Genomic DNA, 19,741 nt, shown 5'->3' on the forward strand with positions numbered 1-19,741 from the left:
CCACAATGGTGGCTACATCTTTGTGATTTCCTCCTCTTTTCTAACAAAATAATACATTCTTCCATGTTTTCATCTCCTCTTGATTGCTTTCTGCTTAGGGAATTTTAAGTCATAGACCCGGCAATCTTTAATCAACATTTTTCCAATTCCGTTTTTACCACATTTACTAGCGGCTGTCAATGAAGTCTATGGTGAATATCCTGTAGGTTACTAGGGTAGTTGATCAGCTTCCTTGCTTTCTGCTGGGCTGGAAATGAAACTCTTGGCACTAGACAGGCTCGTTAACGCCGAGCTACAAGCACAGCTGGGTCCCTGTTCTATTCTTTATTTGCCCAGTTCAGTTCCAGGAGGGGGGAAAAAAGTACAGAATTCCTAATCCAAACTGATTACCCATGAAGGAGTTCCTGAATGTGCCACCCTTCCTCCTGATGCTGCCATGGTACAGAATGACACGCACTAGTAAATCCACTGTTCAATAAACTATATTCCAAATGTGAGTACCTGAAGAAACCGGATGAGGACTCCCTCCACTCCCCCCCCCCCAAACCTCGAACAGCCTTCAATTTTTGAGTAATAGTTTCAGGTGGTTTTAAGTAAACCATTCTCAAAAAGGATGTGTGTCCAAGGTTTCTGTATAGTTACATGAGTGGAGTGGTTTCATAACTGCTGTATTGTTAGTCAAACACTGGAATTAGGGATGACTTCATAAGCATAAGATTGTTCTATGGGTGACGCCCTGAATCTGTACCCTGTTGTACACCGTATCCTTTTATGAGAAAAACAAACAAACAAGGTTTGTTTTATACCCAGAGTTGAAAATCTGTTTTCCTATCTCTCAGATGTTTCAGAAAGAGAGCTCCCCCAACTCCTGCTGCTTTCTGTGTTCAGAACTGTCAGGCAGACAAATGAGAACAAAGGCAGAGTGAAAAGTTTTGCAGACTGGAGAGCCTGGGAGCATTATTCCTTGGCCACTATTTCATTTGCCTAAATGAAATGGAGGGAAACATATATAGTTCTGCTCACTGCGTATTAGTACTCTTACATAAACAAAGTTCAGTTTTGTGGTAGGACAGGCTGCAGGGGGAGGGGTAAAAAAAACATTTCAAAGGGCCTTTCCCTTGTCTGTCATTCATTATTAAATTGGCTTTAAACGTGAATCGTAACCTTACTTCTTTATCTTTTATTCAGCATTATTGCTCATGAGAAAATGTTCAGATGGAGAGGAATGTGACAATATCAACAAGCTGATGACTTCGAAGTATTGATACTAAAATTACTTTTATTTTTTCAAATTAATCACTTGCCTACACCTCAAGATCTTTGGCCTTGTGAAAGAGCCAAATTGAGTCATATGTAAAAAGTGACTGACAGGTTTTTTTTTCTAATGCTTTCTTCAACTGCGTTGACTGAAGGCTTGTAATTTTTATATATGAGGGAGGCTTGTTATACTCTGTAGTCAATAATTATAGGGGAGATGAGACAGCTCTTCAGGTATCCCATTTAAAAGACTCTCAGTAGAACTTATGCCTGATATTTATTGTCTCTCACAATTACTTATGGAGTTATTTATTCCCCGTTTTCTTTCTCCGAGGATTTGAAGTTGCTATATAATGGTTTGTAGCTTATAATTTGCCTTCACATACGTCATCTTTAATCTTTACGAGGACTGAGGGAAACAGGCATTATTAGTGCTATTTGCAAATGAGAAGCCGAGGCTCAGAGAGATGAAATAAACATCCTCACGGACTGACAGTTAGGAAGTAGCTAGACCAGGGTACTGATTGATGATGGCCTCTCATTGCATGCCCAAGAGGAATCCACTATGTCCGTGGGAGAAAAGCAATTGCCAGGCATGGCAAGCATTCAGGAAGTATCCAGAGGCAGCGATGATAACAAATTGTCTGTTTCACATGAGAGCCCGTCTAGGATACTTTGGGAGAACATGTATGAAAATAAAGAAAAAAGAAAAGAACAGAAATTGAGATAATTTTGGTAAGATCTAAGCATTTCCTAATGCTATAGAAAGACCACATAGTTCTATTCCCAGCACCCATAGAGTAGGGTGGGCAGGGGCAAGGGGTGCAGGTCACAACCGTTTATACCTAAAGATGCAGTGGACTGATGTTCTCTTCTGGCCTCTACAGGCACTGCACTCAAAACATGTACACCCAACACACATGCACGTGTGCACATCGCGTGCACACACACACACACACACACACACACACACACACACACTCAAAAAGAATAATAAAATATTTTTAAAGTTAGGGGTGAGGATAAAGGGGGAGCCAAAAGGCCCGTTGAGGAGGGATTTGAAAGGGAGGAAGTTTAACGGAAGGGTGCACATTCCTGTCACCTGCAATAAGGGTGACAAGCAGGGGTGGTTTACATTGTGGCTTAAATCTTTTCATTTTCTTACTGATTAAAAAAAAACAGAAGTGATATGTAGTATGTGAATGAAGTAAGTTGTATAGTTTTATTTTTGCTTGACCTACCCTAAGTTATTATGGATTCAAACTAACCAAACTAGAAAGGGCCTTTAGAAATAGAGGTCAAACCAAATGTTTTAGATTTTCTCACTCCAATGGCTTTTGTGCCGCTGTTCACTATATATAATTCGTGGAAATGGCTAATTTTTCATTAAAAACATGATGACTGGGCATGGTGGCATAACTCTTTCATTGCAGCTTGATGAATGGTAGAGGTGGGAGGTTGCCAGTAGTTTGAGGTCAGGCTGGAGCTACATAGGGAGTGCCTGTCCAGCCAGGACTACAAAATCACACCCCAATTTAAAGCAAACCAAAATGATCACTTAAAATGTATGTAAACAGAAGTATAATTAATCCTATTTAGTATTTTTGTGATTGGCACTGTTAAACATCGTACGATACGTAAAACAAACTTGGAATTATCACCACAGGGTTAAAGCTTAATGTTGTAGGATGTTTGACCATATTATGAACCCAGAGATTCTGGTATTTACTAAAATAGCCTGTTTCTAGTTGTGGTGTAACTCAGCCTTAGCACGCATCTTTAATCGCAGCACTTGGGAGGCACATGCCTTTAATTAAAAACAGTAAAGGTAAAGTTAATGTGTAGAAAGAAGCACCCGTGTTTGTAAGTCATGTCTAATTGAGTGGCAGATGACTAATAAGATTTGACAGAATAGGATATGCTCCAACTTTCAGGAGAAGAGAGAGGAAAGGGAAGCTACTACCTAAGGGGCAATGCAGAGAGAAGGAGGCAGGCATTTTTGCTGGGAGAGTTTTACAGAAGACCGAAGGAGCCAGAAGATTAGAACATACTGTCAACGTGAGTATGGGGCAAGCAGAGCGATTTGGGAGAAGGGAAGAGAAGCCAGATTGAATCCGTTAGTGTGGAGAGGGGTTTGAACCAGAACAGCTAAATTGAATTAGCTGACGAGAGTTCAGAAAGGGAGAGAAAGGGTGAGCTTATTTAGCAATGTCTCAGAGGCTAAAAACATTCTAGGCCTAGATAAAATTATACATTGGACGTAGGTGAGATGCTTCTAGGACTAGGCCTAGGTTAGAAGACTGAGGGAGTAGGCTACAGACACAATAATTACTTCAAAGCAAATAAAACTTAACAGCTTCAGCTACATCTTAATTTTTTTTAAAAATCATTTTATTATTTTTAAACCAAGTGGCTACTTGATTTTGAGTCAAGATTGTTTCTTTGCCTGTTTGTGTGGTTATTTGTTGCAGATAGGGTGTCACCAAATACCCTTATTGGCCTAGGACTTGCTATGTGAAACCAAATGGCCCTGAACTCAGAGATCAGCCTGCCTTTGCCTCCCAGGTGCTGAGATTGAAGGCATGGGCCACCACTCCTGACTCCGCATTTTTTCACAATGTATTTTAGTTTGGGAAATTAAAATATAATGACATAATTTTCCCCTTTCCTCCTTACAACTTCACGCATGTAGGCCTCTCTCTCAAATCATGGCGTCTCTTTTTATTGGATATTTTATTTCCAATTCAAATGTCATCCTCTTTCCAGGTTTCTCCTCCTCAAACCCCCATCCCATTCCCCCTCCCTCATGACTTCTTTTTTTTGTTTGGTTCTTATTTAAAATAGCTACCTCTGGGCTCTGGGTAGACCTCAGTTAATGCTATGCTTACTTAGTATTCCTGGAACCATAGGTTCTATTCCTAGTACTGAATATATCAGGCAATGCATGGCTATAATCCCAGCATTTAAAAAAGGAGAAGAATGGATGACCGTGACTTGGTGATAACAAGTTCGAGGCCAGCCTGGGCTACTTAAGACCCTCAAAAACTGGTGAAAATGTACAATGATAAAATGTATGTCTAACTGGAGATACTTGTTTCTTTTAAAAACATTTTTAATATTTGATATCGTAATTTAATTACATTTCTCCCTTCCCTTTCCTCCCTCCAATCCTTCCCATGTTCCCCACACTCTCAAATTCACAACCTCTTCTTTTTTCTCCTCTTCTTTATTATTGTTGTGTATATACGTATATATTTAAATTATAAATTTTAAATCATATCTAGTATATAATAACAATTTAACATAGTATGTGTTTGTTAACATATAGTTGTGGAATCTATATCAAAACCAAATATATTTGTTTTGACTGGTTTCTTTCTCTCCCTTTTAATAAGAGTGTTTGATAGGTCTCAGTATGATTGACATTTGAAATCAGTATCTTCTTTTACAGGAATTATTAGCCAAGTGATTTGGACTTTCACTATGGCGCAGCTGGAACACACACACAAACAAGATCCTGTCATGCAGTGCTTTTGTGCTATACCTTGGTGCTTTCAAATCCGTTTAGTGTAGCTTAAGATTTTATCATTGGGAAGTTGCCACCAAGTGAGACCTTCTGAGTTCAACTTCAGGAATCCACATACTGAAGAGAGAATCTATGCCAACAGTTGCCCTCTGACTTCTAAATGCATGCTGTGACAGATGTGCACCACACACACACACACACACACACACACACACGAGAGAGAGAGAAAGAGAGAGAGAGAGAGAGAGAGAGAGAGAGAGAGAGAGAGCGCTTGTCGTTGGTTGGTTTTCTTTATTTTGGGTGTAGATACATGGTTACCTATTCAGTGTTTTCGTAGTTTGCAGACTTACTTACTGTGTTTGTAATTTAGCAAACGCTGCTGTTACATATTCTTCATGAACTGTTTTGAAGAAAGAGCCTTTTGCTTCCTTCCCTTTAGATCTTCACATGGACGAGATGGCAACCACTCAGATTTCCAAAGATGAGCTTGATGAACTCAAAGAGGCCTTTGCAAAAGTTGGTGAGTGCATTCTGCCACAGCCAGAGGAAAGGCGCATTTATTGGGTCTTAAAGTGAGATTGCTAGAAATTACCATAGATCAGACTTTGCCTGAGCAATACAGTGAGACTGACTCTAAATATCAAACCAGAACTAGATGTGTAAAGTTTTAGATATTATAGGGAAAACTGTATTAATTTGGGCAGACATTGCTTACTTGAATTCAATCCTGGGGATCCACTTGGTGGAAGGAGGAAACTACACACACACACACAAACACACAAATGAAGACATAAAAGTCATAAATTTTATTACGATTTCTTTACAAGTACTGTATTTATATCATTTGCAGTCTCCCCTCTTTTTCCTTCAATGTCCATGTCCCCAATACTCCCTCTCAAATTCACGAACTTATCTTCATATATATATACATATATATATAATATTATAGATGTATATATGTATATATATGGGTATAATATATAAGTACTATATATGTATATATGTGTATGTATATGTATGTGTGTATGTATATATGTATATATAGTATATATGTGTATAATAATATATAAGTATTATATATGTATATATGCATGTGTATATGTATATATATATGTATATGTGTGTATGTATATATATGTATATTTGTATATACCTGTATATATGTGTGTGTGAATTTTTAAATTTGAAAGATATTTTAATAGTATCTAGTATTTAATGTGGTCAATCATTTTTATCCTAAAGTCCTAGTCATTAAATCTAGGGTGATGTGGCACATGAAAATTTGGTGATATATGTTGTATAATTAGAATATTTTTCATATCATGTTTTTCTGAGGTTAGTGTTTAGGTGAATGCTGAAGCATTAGTTAGAGTTCCCTGTTCCTGTGGTATTTATTTGTTGAGAAAAGAGTCTCATTCTATATCCAGTCTAGTCTTGACTTCACTATGTGTACTGTTCATCCTGCTAACAAGCATCAAAAAGGGAAAGGCATATCAGAATGTCATGATTTTCCCCTAGAACAGAGTATTGAACCCAAAATCTCATGACAAGCAAGTCCTCTACAGTTGAGCGGCACCCTCAGCCATTTATGTTTTGAGACAGTCTCCCTGAGCTGTTCTGGCTGATACCAACTTGTGATCTTGTCACCTAACACAGGAATTGGAATTATAGACACATGCCAACATACATGGCTTGTTTTCTTTGTTGTATATTTGTTTGTATACATACATGCTAGACCAACTATCTACCAATAAGTAACATTACCATCTTTTCCTTTCACTTTTTATTTTGAGACAAGGTCTGCCCAGATTGCCCAGACTGACCTTGAAATGACTCTATAGCCCATCGAGGTCTTGAATCTACTATCTGTCCTATTTCCTGGCCTTCCCCCAGTAGCTGGCAATGCAAGCCTGGACCACCGGGCCCAGTTTTGTTTTGTTTTGAAACTTTTAACATCATATCACACGCCTTCCAATTCGTAGCTATGGAAGCAATGCATATTGTTTTCATTCTATGCAAAGATCAAGTCTGTAAAGGATAAAGTGAAATGGAGTAAGAACTAACTGCTGATATGAATACTCATAAGACAGAGCATGTGCTTAAGCTTTGGCTCTCAACCTGTGCTTATAAACACAGACCCCTATCTCCAAAAATATCTACATTACAATTCATTACAGTAGCAAAGTTACAATAATGAAATAGCAACGAAAACAATTTGATAGTTGGTGGTCACCCAATATGAGGAACTGCATTAAAAGCATTTCTCTATTAGAAAGGTTGAAAACCCCTGGCTTAAGGTAAACCCAAACTACAGGGAGTAAAGTTAGAGTATAATGGTTTATTATTAAATCAGAACTACTCTGAAACTGATGTTAAAATTCCTATTAATATAAAATTTAAAAAGATACCTATCTATGTTCTCTTTTGATTCATTCATTCAGTCATTCAGTCAGTCAGTCAGTCACTCTGTCATTTTTGGGACAGTCTCTTTTACACCAGGTTGGTCTTCAGATTGACTCCAAATAGCCCAAGATGACTTTGAACTCTTCTTCCCCTTTGTCCACCTCCATAGGGCTAAGATTAAAGACATTAGCACCTGTCTTAGGGTTTTATTCCTATGAAGAAACACCATGACCTCAACAACTCTTACTAAAAAAACAAACAGACATTGAGTTGGCGGCGGCTTATAGTCCAAAGGTTTAGTCCATTACTGTTATGACAGGGTGGATGGCATGCAGACAGACATTGTGCTGGAGATGCAGTTGTGAGTTCTACATCCTGATCTACAGGCACCAGAAGGAGACTGTGTATCATACTGAGCATACCCTGAGCATCTAATACCTTGAAGCCTGCCCTCCAACAAGGCCACACCTACTTCAACAGGGCCATATACCCTTAGTGTCACTGCCTATGGTCAAAAATACTACACATGAGTCTAGGGGGGGCATTCTTATTCAAGGACCAAGCCTTCGTGCGTGCTAGGCAAATGCTTCGCCAACTGAGCTACATACCTACGTATGAACCTAATTTCTATAACAGCATTTATATTAATAGAAACCTCATACCCTGAAGAGAATAATAATGCCCCAGCTAGAGTGGCTATTCATATCCCATCATGTCTAGATAGAAAAGGTTAAATTGTTCTGAATCATCATTTTATGTGTGTATATTTTGCAAAGCAGTATAATAACTTGCTGCACATATGACTCACTGGGAGAAGGGAAGTACATAGGTGAAATAGTCAATTGATGAAAAAGAGAAAATGAGTCTTTGGTCATAAGCGGTGGTGTTATTTTTTCCCTTTTGTCCCTTTAGAACTGTTCTTTCCATAATTGTTTTAGAAGCGTGTTTTCTCTCACCCTTGTCTTTTGTTTCCATTCATCTGTCAGTGGTAGGAACAGTGGAGTTAGTTTCTGTGCAGGGACCATGACTTACTAATGCTGCATTGCTTCTTCACGATGCAGGGCCTCCTGAAGGAAGGCCTTGACTTCATGTATTGCCTCTTGGACATATTTATGTTCACTGTTTCTTTTAAATTAACGTTGAATGATATGTGACTTACTAAATGGAACTTGGAGTACTTTTTATGACTTAACAGCATAACTGCTTTGCTAAGACATAAGGATACAGAATTGACCAATTATTGCCGTAGCGAGAACAGGGTTAAATTATACTTAACAAGGGAAGGATCAATTAGAACAGTGGTTCTTATTCTTCCCAATGCTTGACTCTGTAATACATTTCCTCATGGCCTAGTGACAACCTCAACCATAAAATCATTTCATTGCTACTTCATAAATAGAATTTTGCTACCCTTATGAGTTGTAATATAAATAGATGATATGCAGGATATCTGATATGCACCCCCTGTGAAAGGGTCAGATACCCCAAAGAGGTCACCACCCACAGGTTGAGAACCATTAGGTTACAGTTTTTACTGAAAAAATTCAGAACATCAACAAAAACAAAACCGCATCACTGTGTGAGTCTTTGCATTGCATAGGCAGGAGATAGGACCGTAAGAGCTACTGAAACCCTTCCCAGACACAGGTTTCACTATACAACCCCTAAATAAACAACCTGTCCCTCAAAAATAGGGAGGCTGGTATTTCTGCCGGTTCTTATTAATACTCTTTCATTTGTATTTCTCCTCTAAATACCTAGTGCAGATGGCCCACGTGTTAGGTTCTCGATGAATATTTAATTACTTGAATATCAAGGAAACACAGTCTTTGATGTACTGAGATTTTACCATTTTCAATTGTACACTCAAAGGGTCTTTGCTACAAAGAATTTATTATTAAAGTTTTTTGGCCATTCCACTGAAGCACATAAAAGCAGGGGTGGGGTGTCTGTGTGGGTGAATGTGTATGTGTCTGTGGGGGTGGGATACTATGTGTGGGAAATGCATGTGCAGACTCTACCACTCAGAAACTCACTGAAAAGCTCACCCGACTCCTTGGATTTTCCTACAAACCTTCGTAGTTTTTACATGGCATTGGATACGAAGCCCTCAGGCAGGTGTCCAAGGTGTTATGGAACTATTTTTTTTAATTTAAGTGTCCCTTATTTATTAAACAAAGCTCTAGAACGTTATTTCCCTGGCGATGATGATTCTTCCCTACTCTGTGTGGTAAGGGAGAGCAGAGAGAGCTACTTGGTCTCACTTCATTTGTGACAAAATATGGAAATCATTTTCCTCATCTATTAACAGTAATAGCCTTGATTATCTACTTAGAAATTCAGCAAAATCACAGTGGGCAGAGAAAATCTCTGTAATCACGACTAATCACAGGGTTTGTTCAGTCAATTAATAGTGCTTTGAAACTCTCTTTACCAGCAATAAATTGAGTATTAGGATTTAAAGTTCTTTCACTAGCTCCTTGCACCTGCTTATGGTTCAGCTCTAATCATATGCAATTATTTTAATTATACCAACAATTGTCTCAGGGTTAGTGGAAATCTTAGTGCCACCCTTCCCCCAACACAAAATGTTTCTGTTTTAATTTAAATACTGACATCCTGCATGATTCTCTTCTAAAGAGAATGCAGCTTAGTATGTTGGGGCCTGCCAAGGATTCTTGAAGTCTATAATCCTTGCACTAGGGTTGCTGAATGAAGAAGATCTCAACAGAACAGGGCTAGCCAAGGCTGCATAGGGAAACCCTGACTCTATATTTTTTTAAGACAGAAATGGTGACACGTACTTCTAATCCCACTACTTGGGCACATCTTTGACAGTTCAAGGCCAACCCTGAGTTAAAAAAAAAATAAAAAAAAATACCAAAAAACTAGGAGAGAGCGGGTGGGTTCGGAGGCGATATAGTTTTCCTTTTTTGGGTGGTGGCAGTACATGGTTTAAGCCTAGTACTGGAAAGTCAGAAGCAGGTAAATCTCTGTTTGAGGCTATCCTTGTATACCTAAGGAGTCTCAGAACAGCCAGAGGTACACACAGAGAAACCCAGTCTTGAAAGCCCAATATGGGTGTATGTAATTTTGTTTTCATTTTATTTATTCATTTACAAAGAGAATGTTTACCAGATACAAGATGTCTTTTCCCCCCCCCTAGGCAAGCGCTCTACCACTGAGCTAAATCCCCAACCCCGCAAGATGTCTTTTTTATTCTAAGACTTTAATTTTGTATTGTTACTTCCCTCCATTAATGAATTTTGGGTGACTTAAAATACTCTCAGTTTGACATTGGTCCTGCAACCACTTCCTTAAAAATAGGACTTCGGAGAGCAGGAAAGCTGTCTCAGTGTTTATGGCTACTCTTGCAATAGAACTTGGTTCAATTCTAAGAACTCACATAGGGGGCTTAAAACCTCTACAACTCCAAGTCCAGATCAAACACGCTCTTCTGAACTCTGTGGACAGCTGCAATCACATGTATGCATTCCCCCACAACAGGTACACACATAATTATAACCAGGGCATATCTATAAAGAATAGTCATAAAATATGACTTTTTCTTCTTCCATGAAGCATATTCTAGTAAACTTTTGTAAACATGAAAGTCAGGATTTTTAAAACACAAGAATACTGGGGTTACTTAAATGACCAGGAATAGTATGGGTGCATTCTTTGAGGTTCCCACCAAAAGAAGCCAAAACACTTTGGTTATGGTGATTTTAACTGTACCAGATTTCTCTTAGTCCAGAACATGGAACTGTTTCCAATTACTTGATATTCTGTAGTATAGAAAGCACATCACAATGCCACAAAAAAATGGCAGTTTTGTCCAGTTTCCTTTCAGTGTTGAAAGAAACTGCACCATTGCAGATTTGTTTAATTCTACCTAAAAATAGAAAAATATAAAAACTAGCAGGCTAGTTTTGTCAGGAAGTTGTGGAGGGGTTGGTTAGTATATAGAAGCAACTGGGCATTCACCAAACACACACACACACACACACACACACACACACACACAGAGAGAGAGAGACAGAGAGAGAGAGACAGAGAGAGAGAGAGAGAGAGAGAGAGAGAGAGAGAGAGAGACAGAGATTGATTATAAACATTTCTGAATAGCCAGTCCTGACCTTCTACACCACTTTTGGGGGTCCACTCCTGAATGTCCAATATAGAGTACTAATTAGCAAGTTCTAGAATATCCTTAAATGGAACTCATTAAATATCCACCTCATGTTCGTTGAACTAGGTTACCTCAGGAAGTAGATACTGAGCCACAGGGTTAGATACACATCTGAAGATAATTAGTAGCAGCCATTCCTTGTTTTTTTTTTTTCAAGATGGGGATTCTCTGCGTAGTCATGACCATCCTGGAACTTGCTCTGTAGATCAGAACAGCCCAGAACTCAGAGATTGGCCTGCCTCTGCCTCCTAAGTGCTAGGATTGAAAGTGCCCACAAGCAATGTCCAGCTAAGTTTTCACACTTTAATAGCTAATGAAAGCTCGGCTTTACTACTTAGATCTTAGGGGGTAATAAATAAAATACATGTATGTAGGCTCCTGTAAAAGTCTTTTGACCAGTGGTGTTAGAAAAATTATTGTTAGATTTGTTAATTTTATTTTCTGTGTTTTCCCTGCATGTGTGTCTGTGTGCCACATGTGTGTCTGGTACCTTCAGAGGTCAGAAAGGGGTGTCAGATTCCTTGGAACAAAAGTCCTGAATGATTTCGACCTCCCAGTGGGGTGCTGGGAGGTAAAACTGAGTTCTCTGCAAGAGCATCCAGTACTCTTAGATACTGAACCATCTCTCCAGCCTGTGGGCAAGCCTTTAAATCAATGATTTTATATGTACTCAACATCGTGCATGTTTCTATAAGACCATTGTTATGCACTTAACTTCTCTATCAATTTCTTTTATTTAAAAAGTTTTGAGAGGGGTTGGGGATTTAGCTCAGTGGTAGAGCGCTTGCCTAGGAAGCGCAAGGCCCTGGGTTCGGTCCCCAACTCCGAAAAAAAAGAACCGAAAAAAAAAATAAAAATAAAAAGTTTTGAGAATATATTAGTTAAGGTAACCTAGACTTTTTCAATTCCAGCCTTTTTAAAAAAAACTGTATATCTCTTGTGGATTCATTGTCTTCTTTAAATTGTAATGAGCACTGTCCACAATGGGTTAATGTAGATGCCTTATATGAAGGCACACAGTTGCAACTTCTTTTCTAGAAAAACACCATATTTAGACAGTCTCAAGAAGAGTAAAAGACACACACACACACACACACACACACACACACACACACACACACACACACACTCCCTGACCGTCAAAGGAAATCCTCCTTTTTTCTTACTGTTAGATTTAGAACACAAAGTAACACCTTAAAAGATGCTTTGGAAGGCATGGGTTACAATGCATACCACCTAGGCAAGGGCAGTGTAAAACAGCGGCCAACATAAAAACCACTTGAAATTCTGGCTCAGCCTTCTCCAGACAAGGACTTAAAATAGCTTAAATAACAGGATGCAAGGGGAGGGAAAACATTTCCTTTTAAGGATATGCATTCTTGGTGTGATTCAAACTTCTGCAGGAACATAAGTTTATTTACTTTGAGGTTACTTGGGGGAGGGTGTGGAAGGAGGTAACTGGCATTTAAACTAATACTTGGTTAAAAAAAAGAGAATAATAAGATTTCCTTTAAAACAAAGTGCAGATGGGACTCTACATGTGTCATCTGAAGCACAGAGAGACAGATGGAGAGTGAATTCTTTGTAACCAACAGTTGGTTCGTTTCTGATGAATTCAGCAACTGGACTGAAAGATGATTCTGTCTAGTACAATCTTGAGTGCCTCCTAGTGATTCTTTTCAAGTATAATATTTTTCAGTGTTTGTTTTTTTTTTAAATAAATTTGGTGTATTTGTTAAATGTTAGCTCATTACTTCATGCAAGCACATGGTTTGGCAGCCAGATAGCATTCCTTTTTTTTCCGCCTATGGCATGTTACTCTACTCATAATAATCTTATTTTCAGAACTACAATGCTTGACTGTTGTGGAAAACACAAGCTGTGTGTAAATCATTTATTATTTTAATCAGACGTTAGAGAATGGGATAGCAGAAGAGACGAGTCTTCCAAATACAAAGCCTCTTCCCCCTCCTGCCAGTGCATAGTTAGAAGCAGTGAATGAGCCAGAAATGGGTTCCAGAATGTTGGCAGCTTTAACGAGCAAAGAAAGCGCTACCACCGCGCCTGCTGATTGCACTTTTAGTTTCCAGTTAAAACTGCTTTTGATCTGGGCCTGCTTCTTAGATGCTCATATGATTAAACTGTTACGTTCATATCAAATTCAGAATGGAAAAGTTCACCATTAAACGTGGTTTTAGATTTTGGTGAATCGCGTTACGGGTAGGATGGATTCTGGTGAAACCAGCATGTACTCCCTCCTTTTTCCAACAGGTCAGGTCACTGTCACTACTTCAGGAATGTAGTGCTGTGTTTCAGTTCTGTCTTTTTAAACCGGAGACTGGAAATAAAATCAGCATGAAATGCTTTGAAAATAATTACACACTGTTTTGTGCTTTGTAAGGACTTTACCAGCTGGGAGGTTTTGTAAAATTAATTGTTAGCTGATGCCATTTTCTGGCTCTCTCTGACTTCTTAATGACATTGAAATTGTTCCCTTCCAGTCCAGTCCTAAGAAAGGCCCGTTGTGATTGGCTGATACGAGCACCAAAATGCCACAATGTAAACAGGATTGGCATCTATTGAGAAAATACAGGGAGGGAGCCAAGTAGAACTGATGAAAGGACGGTGACACAATGATACACAATATCTCCCCCCACCACCTCATTTTTATTTTTATGGCTTGGTTTCTCTGTGTAGCCCCTGGCTGTCCTGCGTCTCTCTCTGTAGATCAGGCTGGCCTCACGGGGATCCAAATGCCTCTGCCTCCCTAATGTTGGCATTAAAGTTGTGCACCACCATTCCCTGGATAGATGATATACAGTCTAAACATGAAAATTATGAAGGATAAATGTCCTCAGGAATTCCAAAGTTGTACAAAAATTCGCAAGCCATTGGTTCAAGTGAGAACCAAGGGTTCTGACTGATTATTGTCTTATTTGGGTTCAGCTTAGTGTCTTTGACAGATGGCTATGGTCATTTAGAAAACCAAATTACAGATCAGATGGTTGCTGTGTGGGGACAGGATTAGAACAACAGGAGTGAGATTAAATGTTATCTGAGAGATATTTCCATCCCGTTTTAGTTTCATGATGAACTGGCAATTAGTCTTTTTGGGGTACTTGTTCTGTAATTTTTGGTCTTGGCTATTTAGTTCTGTTTTGAAAAAGCTCATCTAGGATTAGAGCATTCTTCCTCCAGTTAGTGTCCAAGAATTAGTCTGTACAGTATTTTAGAGCATTTGACTCTAGAGCTTGGGGTGGAGTAATGGAGCTTGTATTTAGCATGCATAAAGCCCTGGTTAAATTCTTACCAAAGCAAAGACCAGAAAGAATGTAAAGATATGGGGCTGGGGATTTAGCTCAGTGGTAGAGCGCTTACCTAGGAAGCGCAAGGCCCTGGGTTCGGTCCCCAGCTCTGAAAAAAAGAACCAAAAAAAAAAAAAAAAAGAATGTAAAGATATACCATGTAATGCCAGGATCCTGATCCTGTCACACACACACACACACACACACACACACACACACACCTTCATATAACTGGTAAATTGGTCAGAGATAATTCATAATTTTGCAGGGCGTGGTGCCATGTGCCTATAATCTCAGCATTTGGGGAGGCAGAAGCACAAGGATCTCTGTAGGTTACAAGGCCAGCCAGAACTATAAGAGTAAGACCCTGTCTCAAGCTCAAACTGCCAAATAAAAGTGCAGACACAACACAGTTAATATTTTAGAGGTTGTCCCAAAGTTAACTGCTGTAAGTCACACTTAGTTCATGTCATAAAAACATCCAAAGTCTGTACTGCAACCCAGAAGAATGTGCAGGAGCCATGAAAAATGGCCTCTTTCCCCTTTGTTCACTGTGCTGAAGGATGCTAGACCTCTGCTGTTCCAGGAGCACAGGGCATGCACATCCGCATCACATATGGTGAGAGCTCTTTCCCCTACTTGAAATCGCTCAATCCTGGTGTCTGCCTTTGTCTCACACAAGTCTATATTCAAATGGAAGCTCTCGCACAATGGCCGTCCTTGACTATTCTGTCTGCATAATGGCGGTCCTTGACTATTCTGTTTGAACAGTAGCCCCCACAATGTCATTATAACCCAGAGTTACTCAACCTCAGGGCCGCTTATATGTTGAGCTGCACCAGTCTGTGCTGCCTAGTGGCCAACGGTGTGTCATATGTGATGTGTTGCTGGAGATTCTGTGGGGTCCTTGCTCTCGACCCACTGGATGCCAAGGAGCATCTTCTCCCCATTCAGATATGGCAATCAGAGACATCCTCAGCTAGAGCTGGTTGTTGGGTGCACGGCTGTCATCCCAACACATACAAGGCTGAGACAGATATCAGCACAAGTCACTGCGAGTTCTAGAGTAACCCAGGCAGCATAGTGCTACTCAGTCTCAGGAACACATGCAGAATCATGCAGATGCTCCTCAATTCCCTGCCTGGGTGCAGAGGAATGGCTGCTGCTCCAACCTTCTTCTCCACTTCAGTTTTCATCGAAGGTCCATTTGCATTGTCATATGGTGCATTGTCATATGGTGCACTGTCATATGGTGCATTGTCCTATGGTGCACTGTCCTATGGTGCATTGTCATATAGTGCATTGTCCTATGGTGCATTGTCATATGGTGCACTGTCATATGGTGCATTATCCTATGGTGCACTGTCATATGGTGCATTATCCTATGGTGCACTGTCCTATGGTGCATTGTCCTATGGTGCATTGTCCTATGGTGCACTGTCATATGGTGCATTATCCTATGGTGCACTCTCCTATGGTGCACTGTCCTATGGTGCACTGTCCTATGGTGCATTGTCATATGGTGCATTGTCATATGGTGCTGTGCCTCAAAGTCGCACGGGCTCAGTTTGCACTGAGGTTAGAATGTGGGATCCGTAAGGCCAGACATTTTCGGGTACTTTGGGTTCTAAGAAGAGTTCCCGGTGAGGCTTTTGGTTAATCCTGTTCATTTTGAGACAGAGTCTCTCTATGTAGCCCTGGCTGTCTTAGGGACCACTTTTTAGACCAAGCTGGCCTTGAACTCACAGAAACCCGCCTGCCTCTGCCTCCAGGGTGGGGGACTAAAGGTCTGCACCACCTATCTGCTTTGGCAGAACTTTTAAGTAAATTCCCTGATCAAAACATTTCCAACATGGTCATCATGGGTCATTTGTTCATTTCTAGATTATTTTGTCCTTTACATTTTAACATACCTGTACTTCAATACACTAAACATAAAGAGATCATTTATAGAATCACTTTTTTTTTGTTTTGTCTTTTTTTTTTCCGGAGCTGAAGACTGAACCCAGGACCTTGAGCTTGCTAGGCAAGTGCTCTACCACTGAGCTAAATCCCCAACCCTATAGAATCACTTTTCGTGCCTGCTTTACACAGTGCTCCCTTATTCTGTTGAACTATCTATTTGTCTGAGATTAAAGTTTGTTCACCTTAACTCAAAAAATTGACCCTCGAAGCTGTTACTCCTGCTCAGACATGCTTTGAGATAAAATCACTGCGAAACCATAAAACCCATTTTGCAAAAAGAAAAGAATACAGATCAAATCCTACATCCTGCATAGAGACAGTAGAAATTAGGTTACACCGTGACAGTTTGTTGTTGTATAAAGTATTGTTTCTAAGACTCTCCTTGTTTCTATGATTTAATAATAACTTAGAAATTATAGTTTCTTATATTTAGGGATGTTGTTTTTAAATAAAGATTTGTAGACATTTTTAAAAGTATCAGATACATGATATAAATAAAACCTTACCCTTTCAGGAAAAATATACATTCCTCTTCCACACATCCTTAGATTTCAAAGAGTAAAAAATAATACTGTAATTAGGCAGGCCTGTAAAGTGATGATATTCTTACAAGTGGATTTCTAATCTTTTCTGTTTTATATTTTTGTTTGTTTTTTGGTGGTTTTCTGTTCATAATTTTATGAAGATCTCAACAGCAATGGATTCATTTGCGACTATGAACTTCATGAGCTTTTCAAGGAAGCGAATATGCCATTGCCCGGATATAAAGTGAGAGAAATTATTCAAAAACTCATGCTGGATGGCGACAGAAATAAAGATGGGAAGATAAGCTTTAATGAATTTGTTTATGTAAGTATGCGAAAAGTCTGATTGTTTAAAGTCATTGTTGTTCCACTATATACTGGCAATCTTAAAATACTGTTGCATTGAATGGTTAACAATATGTTAATGCTCTGGTACCTTGTAACATTTTTGTCATTCTGACTATAAAATTTAAATGCTTCAGCTATTAGAATACTTAAAGATGTCAAAAAAGGTACATTGAAAAAACAAGGTATAGCACAATGTTCACAGTATGCAGAAACAATCTCCTTTGGGGCATCTTTAGAGGGTACTTCTCAAGATACTCAATAACAGCTTTGAGGCACTCTTTCTTTTTTTCTGTATAAGATTGGGCTACATGAGTTTACTGATACCATATGACTCAGTTTTAGAAGTTTCCTGAGCTGAACTTTTGAATGTTTTCTCACCCCCATACACTATACTGTTATTTAACTGTCCCTTTTCCCCCAGGGCGAACGTATTGATGATTAAAAGGTAGAAGGATATTTTTTCAGTTTGTCTGGAGAGGCATTTACAACTTTGTTTCTTGTCTAGTGTCATCAATTATTCCTCAAGGTTCATGGCTGATTTCATAATACTTCTCCCCTATAAGCGTTTAGTTCGGTTCCTATAGCATGGCTGACAGACATGTGGTTCTTTATCAAGATATAACTATTTTAGCTGCCAGAATTATAGCCAAGGTTTTTGTGAATTATAGATGTTCAGTCTAGATTTGTTAAATTATTGCATGATGACGTTTTAAATAGCTGTTACTATTTCTTTCAGTTAAGAACACCCTTAAGGGGTTGCAAAGAGAGCTTAACATTTAAGAGTACTAGCTGCTCTTCCAGAGTACCTTGGTTCAATTGAAATGGAGGTTTAGAACTGTGATTCCAGTGGCACAGGATATGGCACCCACTTCTGGAATCCCTAGGCACTGCACATAAGTAGGACACATCCTGTAAACCAGAACACTGGTGGCTTATGATTTGAATCCCAGGATTTAGGAGAAAGAGGTAAGCAGAGCTCTGTGAGTTCAAGGCCAGCCTGTTCTACAGAGCTAATTGTACAACAGCAAAAGCCAGACACGGTAGCCCTGTCTCACAGGGGAGAAAGAATAATTGGAAAAAGCACCCTAAAGGCAGACATGGTGGTACATACCTTTCATCAAGTCAGAGGCATTCACTGAACTCTTGTGATTGAGTTCAAGGCCAGATTGGTCTACAGAGCAAGTTCCAGGCCACCCACTGCTGCAAAGAGAGACCCTGCCTCGGATAAGATACATACATGTTTGGGGTTTTGTTTTTGCTTGTGTTAGGGTTTGTTTAGTTTAGTTTGTTTTTTGAGACAGTCTAACTTTAAAATCATGATCATCTTGCTTTGACCTCCTGAGAGCCGAGGGAGAAAGGCGTGTACTGCCTTACTTAGCCTACTTTAAGATCTTGTGGGTGTTACTATTTATTGATTGCCTTGGTTTTTAAGACTACCTTTGGCCGTGTAGCTCCGACTGGCCTCCTGTTTATGATGTCTTTCTGCCTCAGCATCCCGAGTGCTAGGATTGCAGGAGCATACTACACTGCCTGACTATTCGTGATTATTTTAAGCCTGAATTTCAGTAGATCTTGTTAGGCCTTGCTTTCAGTATACTGCAAACTAGGAATCAGTGTTTCATATTTGTCACCAACTTCCCAGCATGCCTGTCTTCCTTTTTCATACTTCATCTTGGCACCAACATATCTGCTGTTATAGTGAATGCTCTCATCAGTTACCATGACTCAATATGACAACTGAAATTCAGATATGTTCCCTCTGAGCAGAGCTAACGTGAAGTACACACCATATGGTTAGGAAACAAATAGACTACATAGGGCTGGAGAGATGGCACAGTGGTGGAGAGCATAGATTGCTCTTCCAGAGGACCCAAGTTCAAGTACCACCACCCACATGGCAGCTCGCAACTGTCTGTAACTCCAGGATACAACCCTCATGCAGACATACATGCAGGTGAAACACCAAATACACACACACACACACACACACACACACACACACACACATATATATATATATATATGATTTCTTAAAACCAAATAGACTTGTCAGATATGGGGGGGGGTGGTCAGTACTAAAAACTACAGATGTGTACTATTATACTTACACAGTTCTTGCTATTTTGGGTGATAAACTGATTTCCTCTCATCATTTCTGTCTCCAGTTATGGCTAAAGCGTTTGCTTTGAATTCTGTGTTCGATAGTAAGTTACAAGTGACTCGT

General features: G+C 39.4%; 1 protein-coding gene across 8 annotated transcripts in view; it reads left to right on the forward strand.

Moving 5' to 3' along the window:
* Pls3 (plastin 3) overlaps window positions 1-19,741 on the forward strand; it is a 94,652-nt gene that overhangs the window by 42,866 nt on the left and 32,045 nt on the right. For all 8 annotated transcript variants that reach the window (XM_006257434.3, NM_031084.1, XM_063280326.1 and 5 more), the window contains exons 2-3: window positions 5,223-5,303; window positions 17,331-17,494. In XM_006257434.3, the coding sequence (XP_006257496.1) occupies window positions 5,231-5,303; window positions 17,331-17,494 (237 nt within the window). In that variant the 5' untranslated portion in view covers window positions 5,223-5,230. The remainder of the gene's footprint in view (window positions 1-5,222; window positions 5,304-17,330; window positions 17,495-19,741) is intronic.

This window comes from Rattus norvegicus, chromosome X (assembly GCF_036323735.1).
Source record: "Rattus norvegicus strain BN/NHsdMcwi chromosome X, GRCr8, whole genome shotgun sequence".
NCBI classification, from domain to species: Eukaryota; Metazoa; Chordata; class Mammalia; order Rodentia; family Muridae; genus Rattus; species Rattus norvegicus.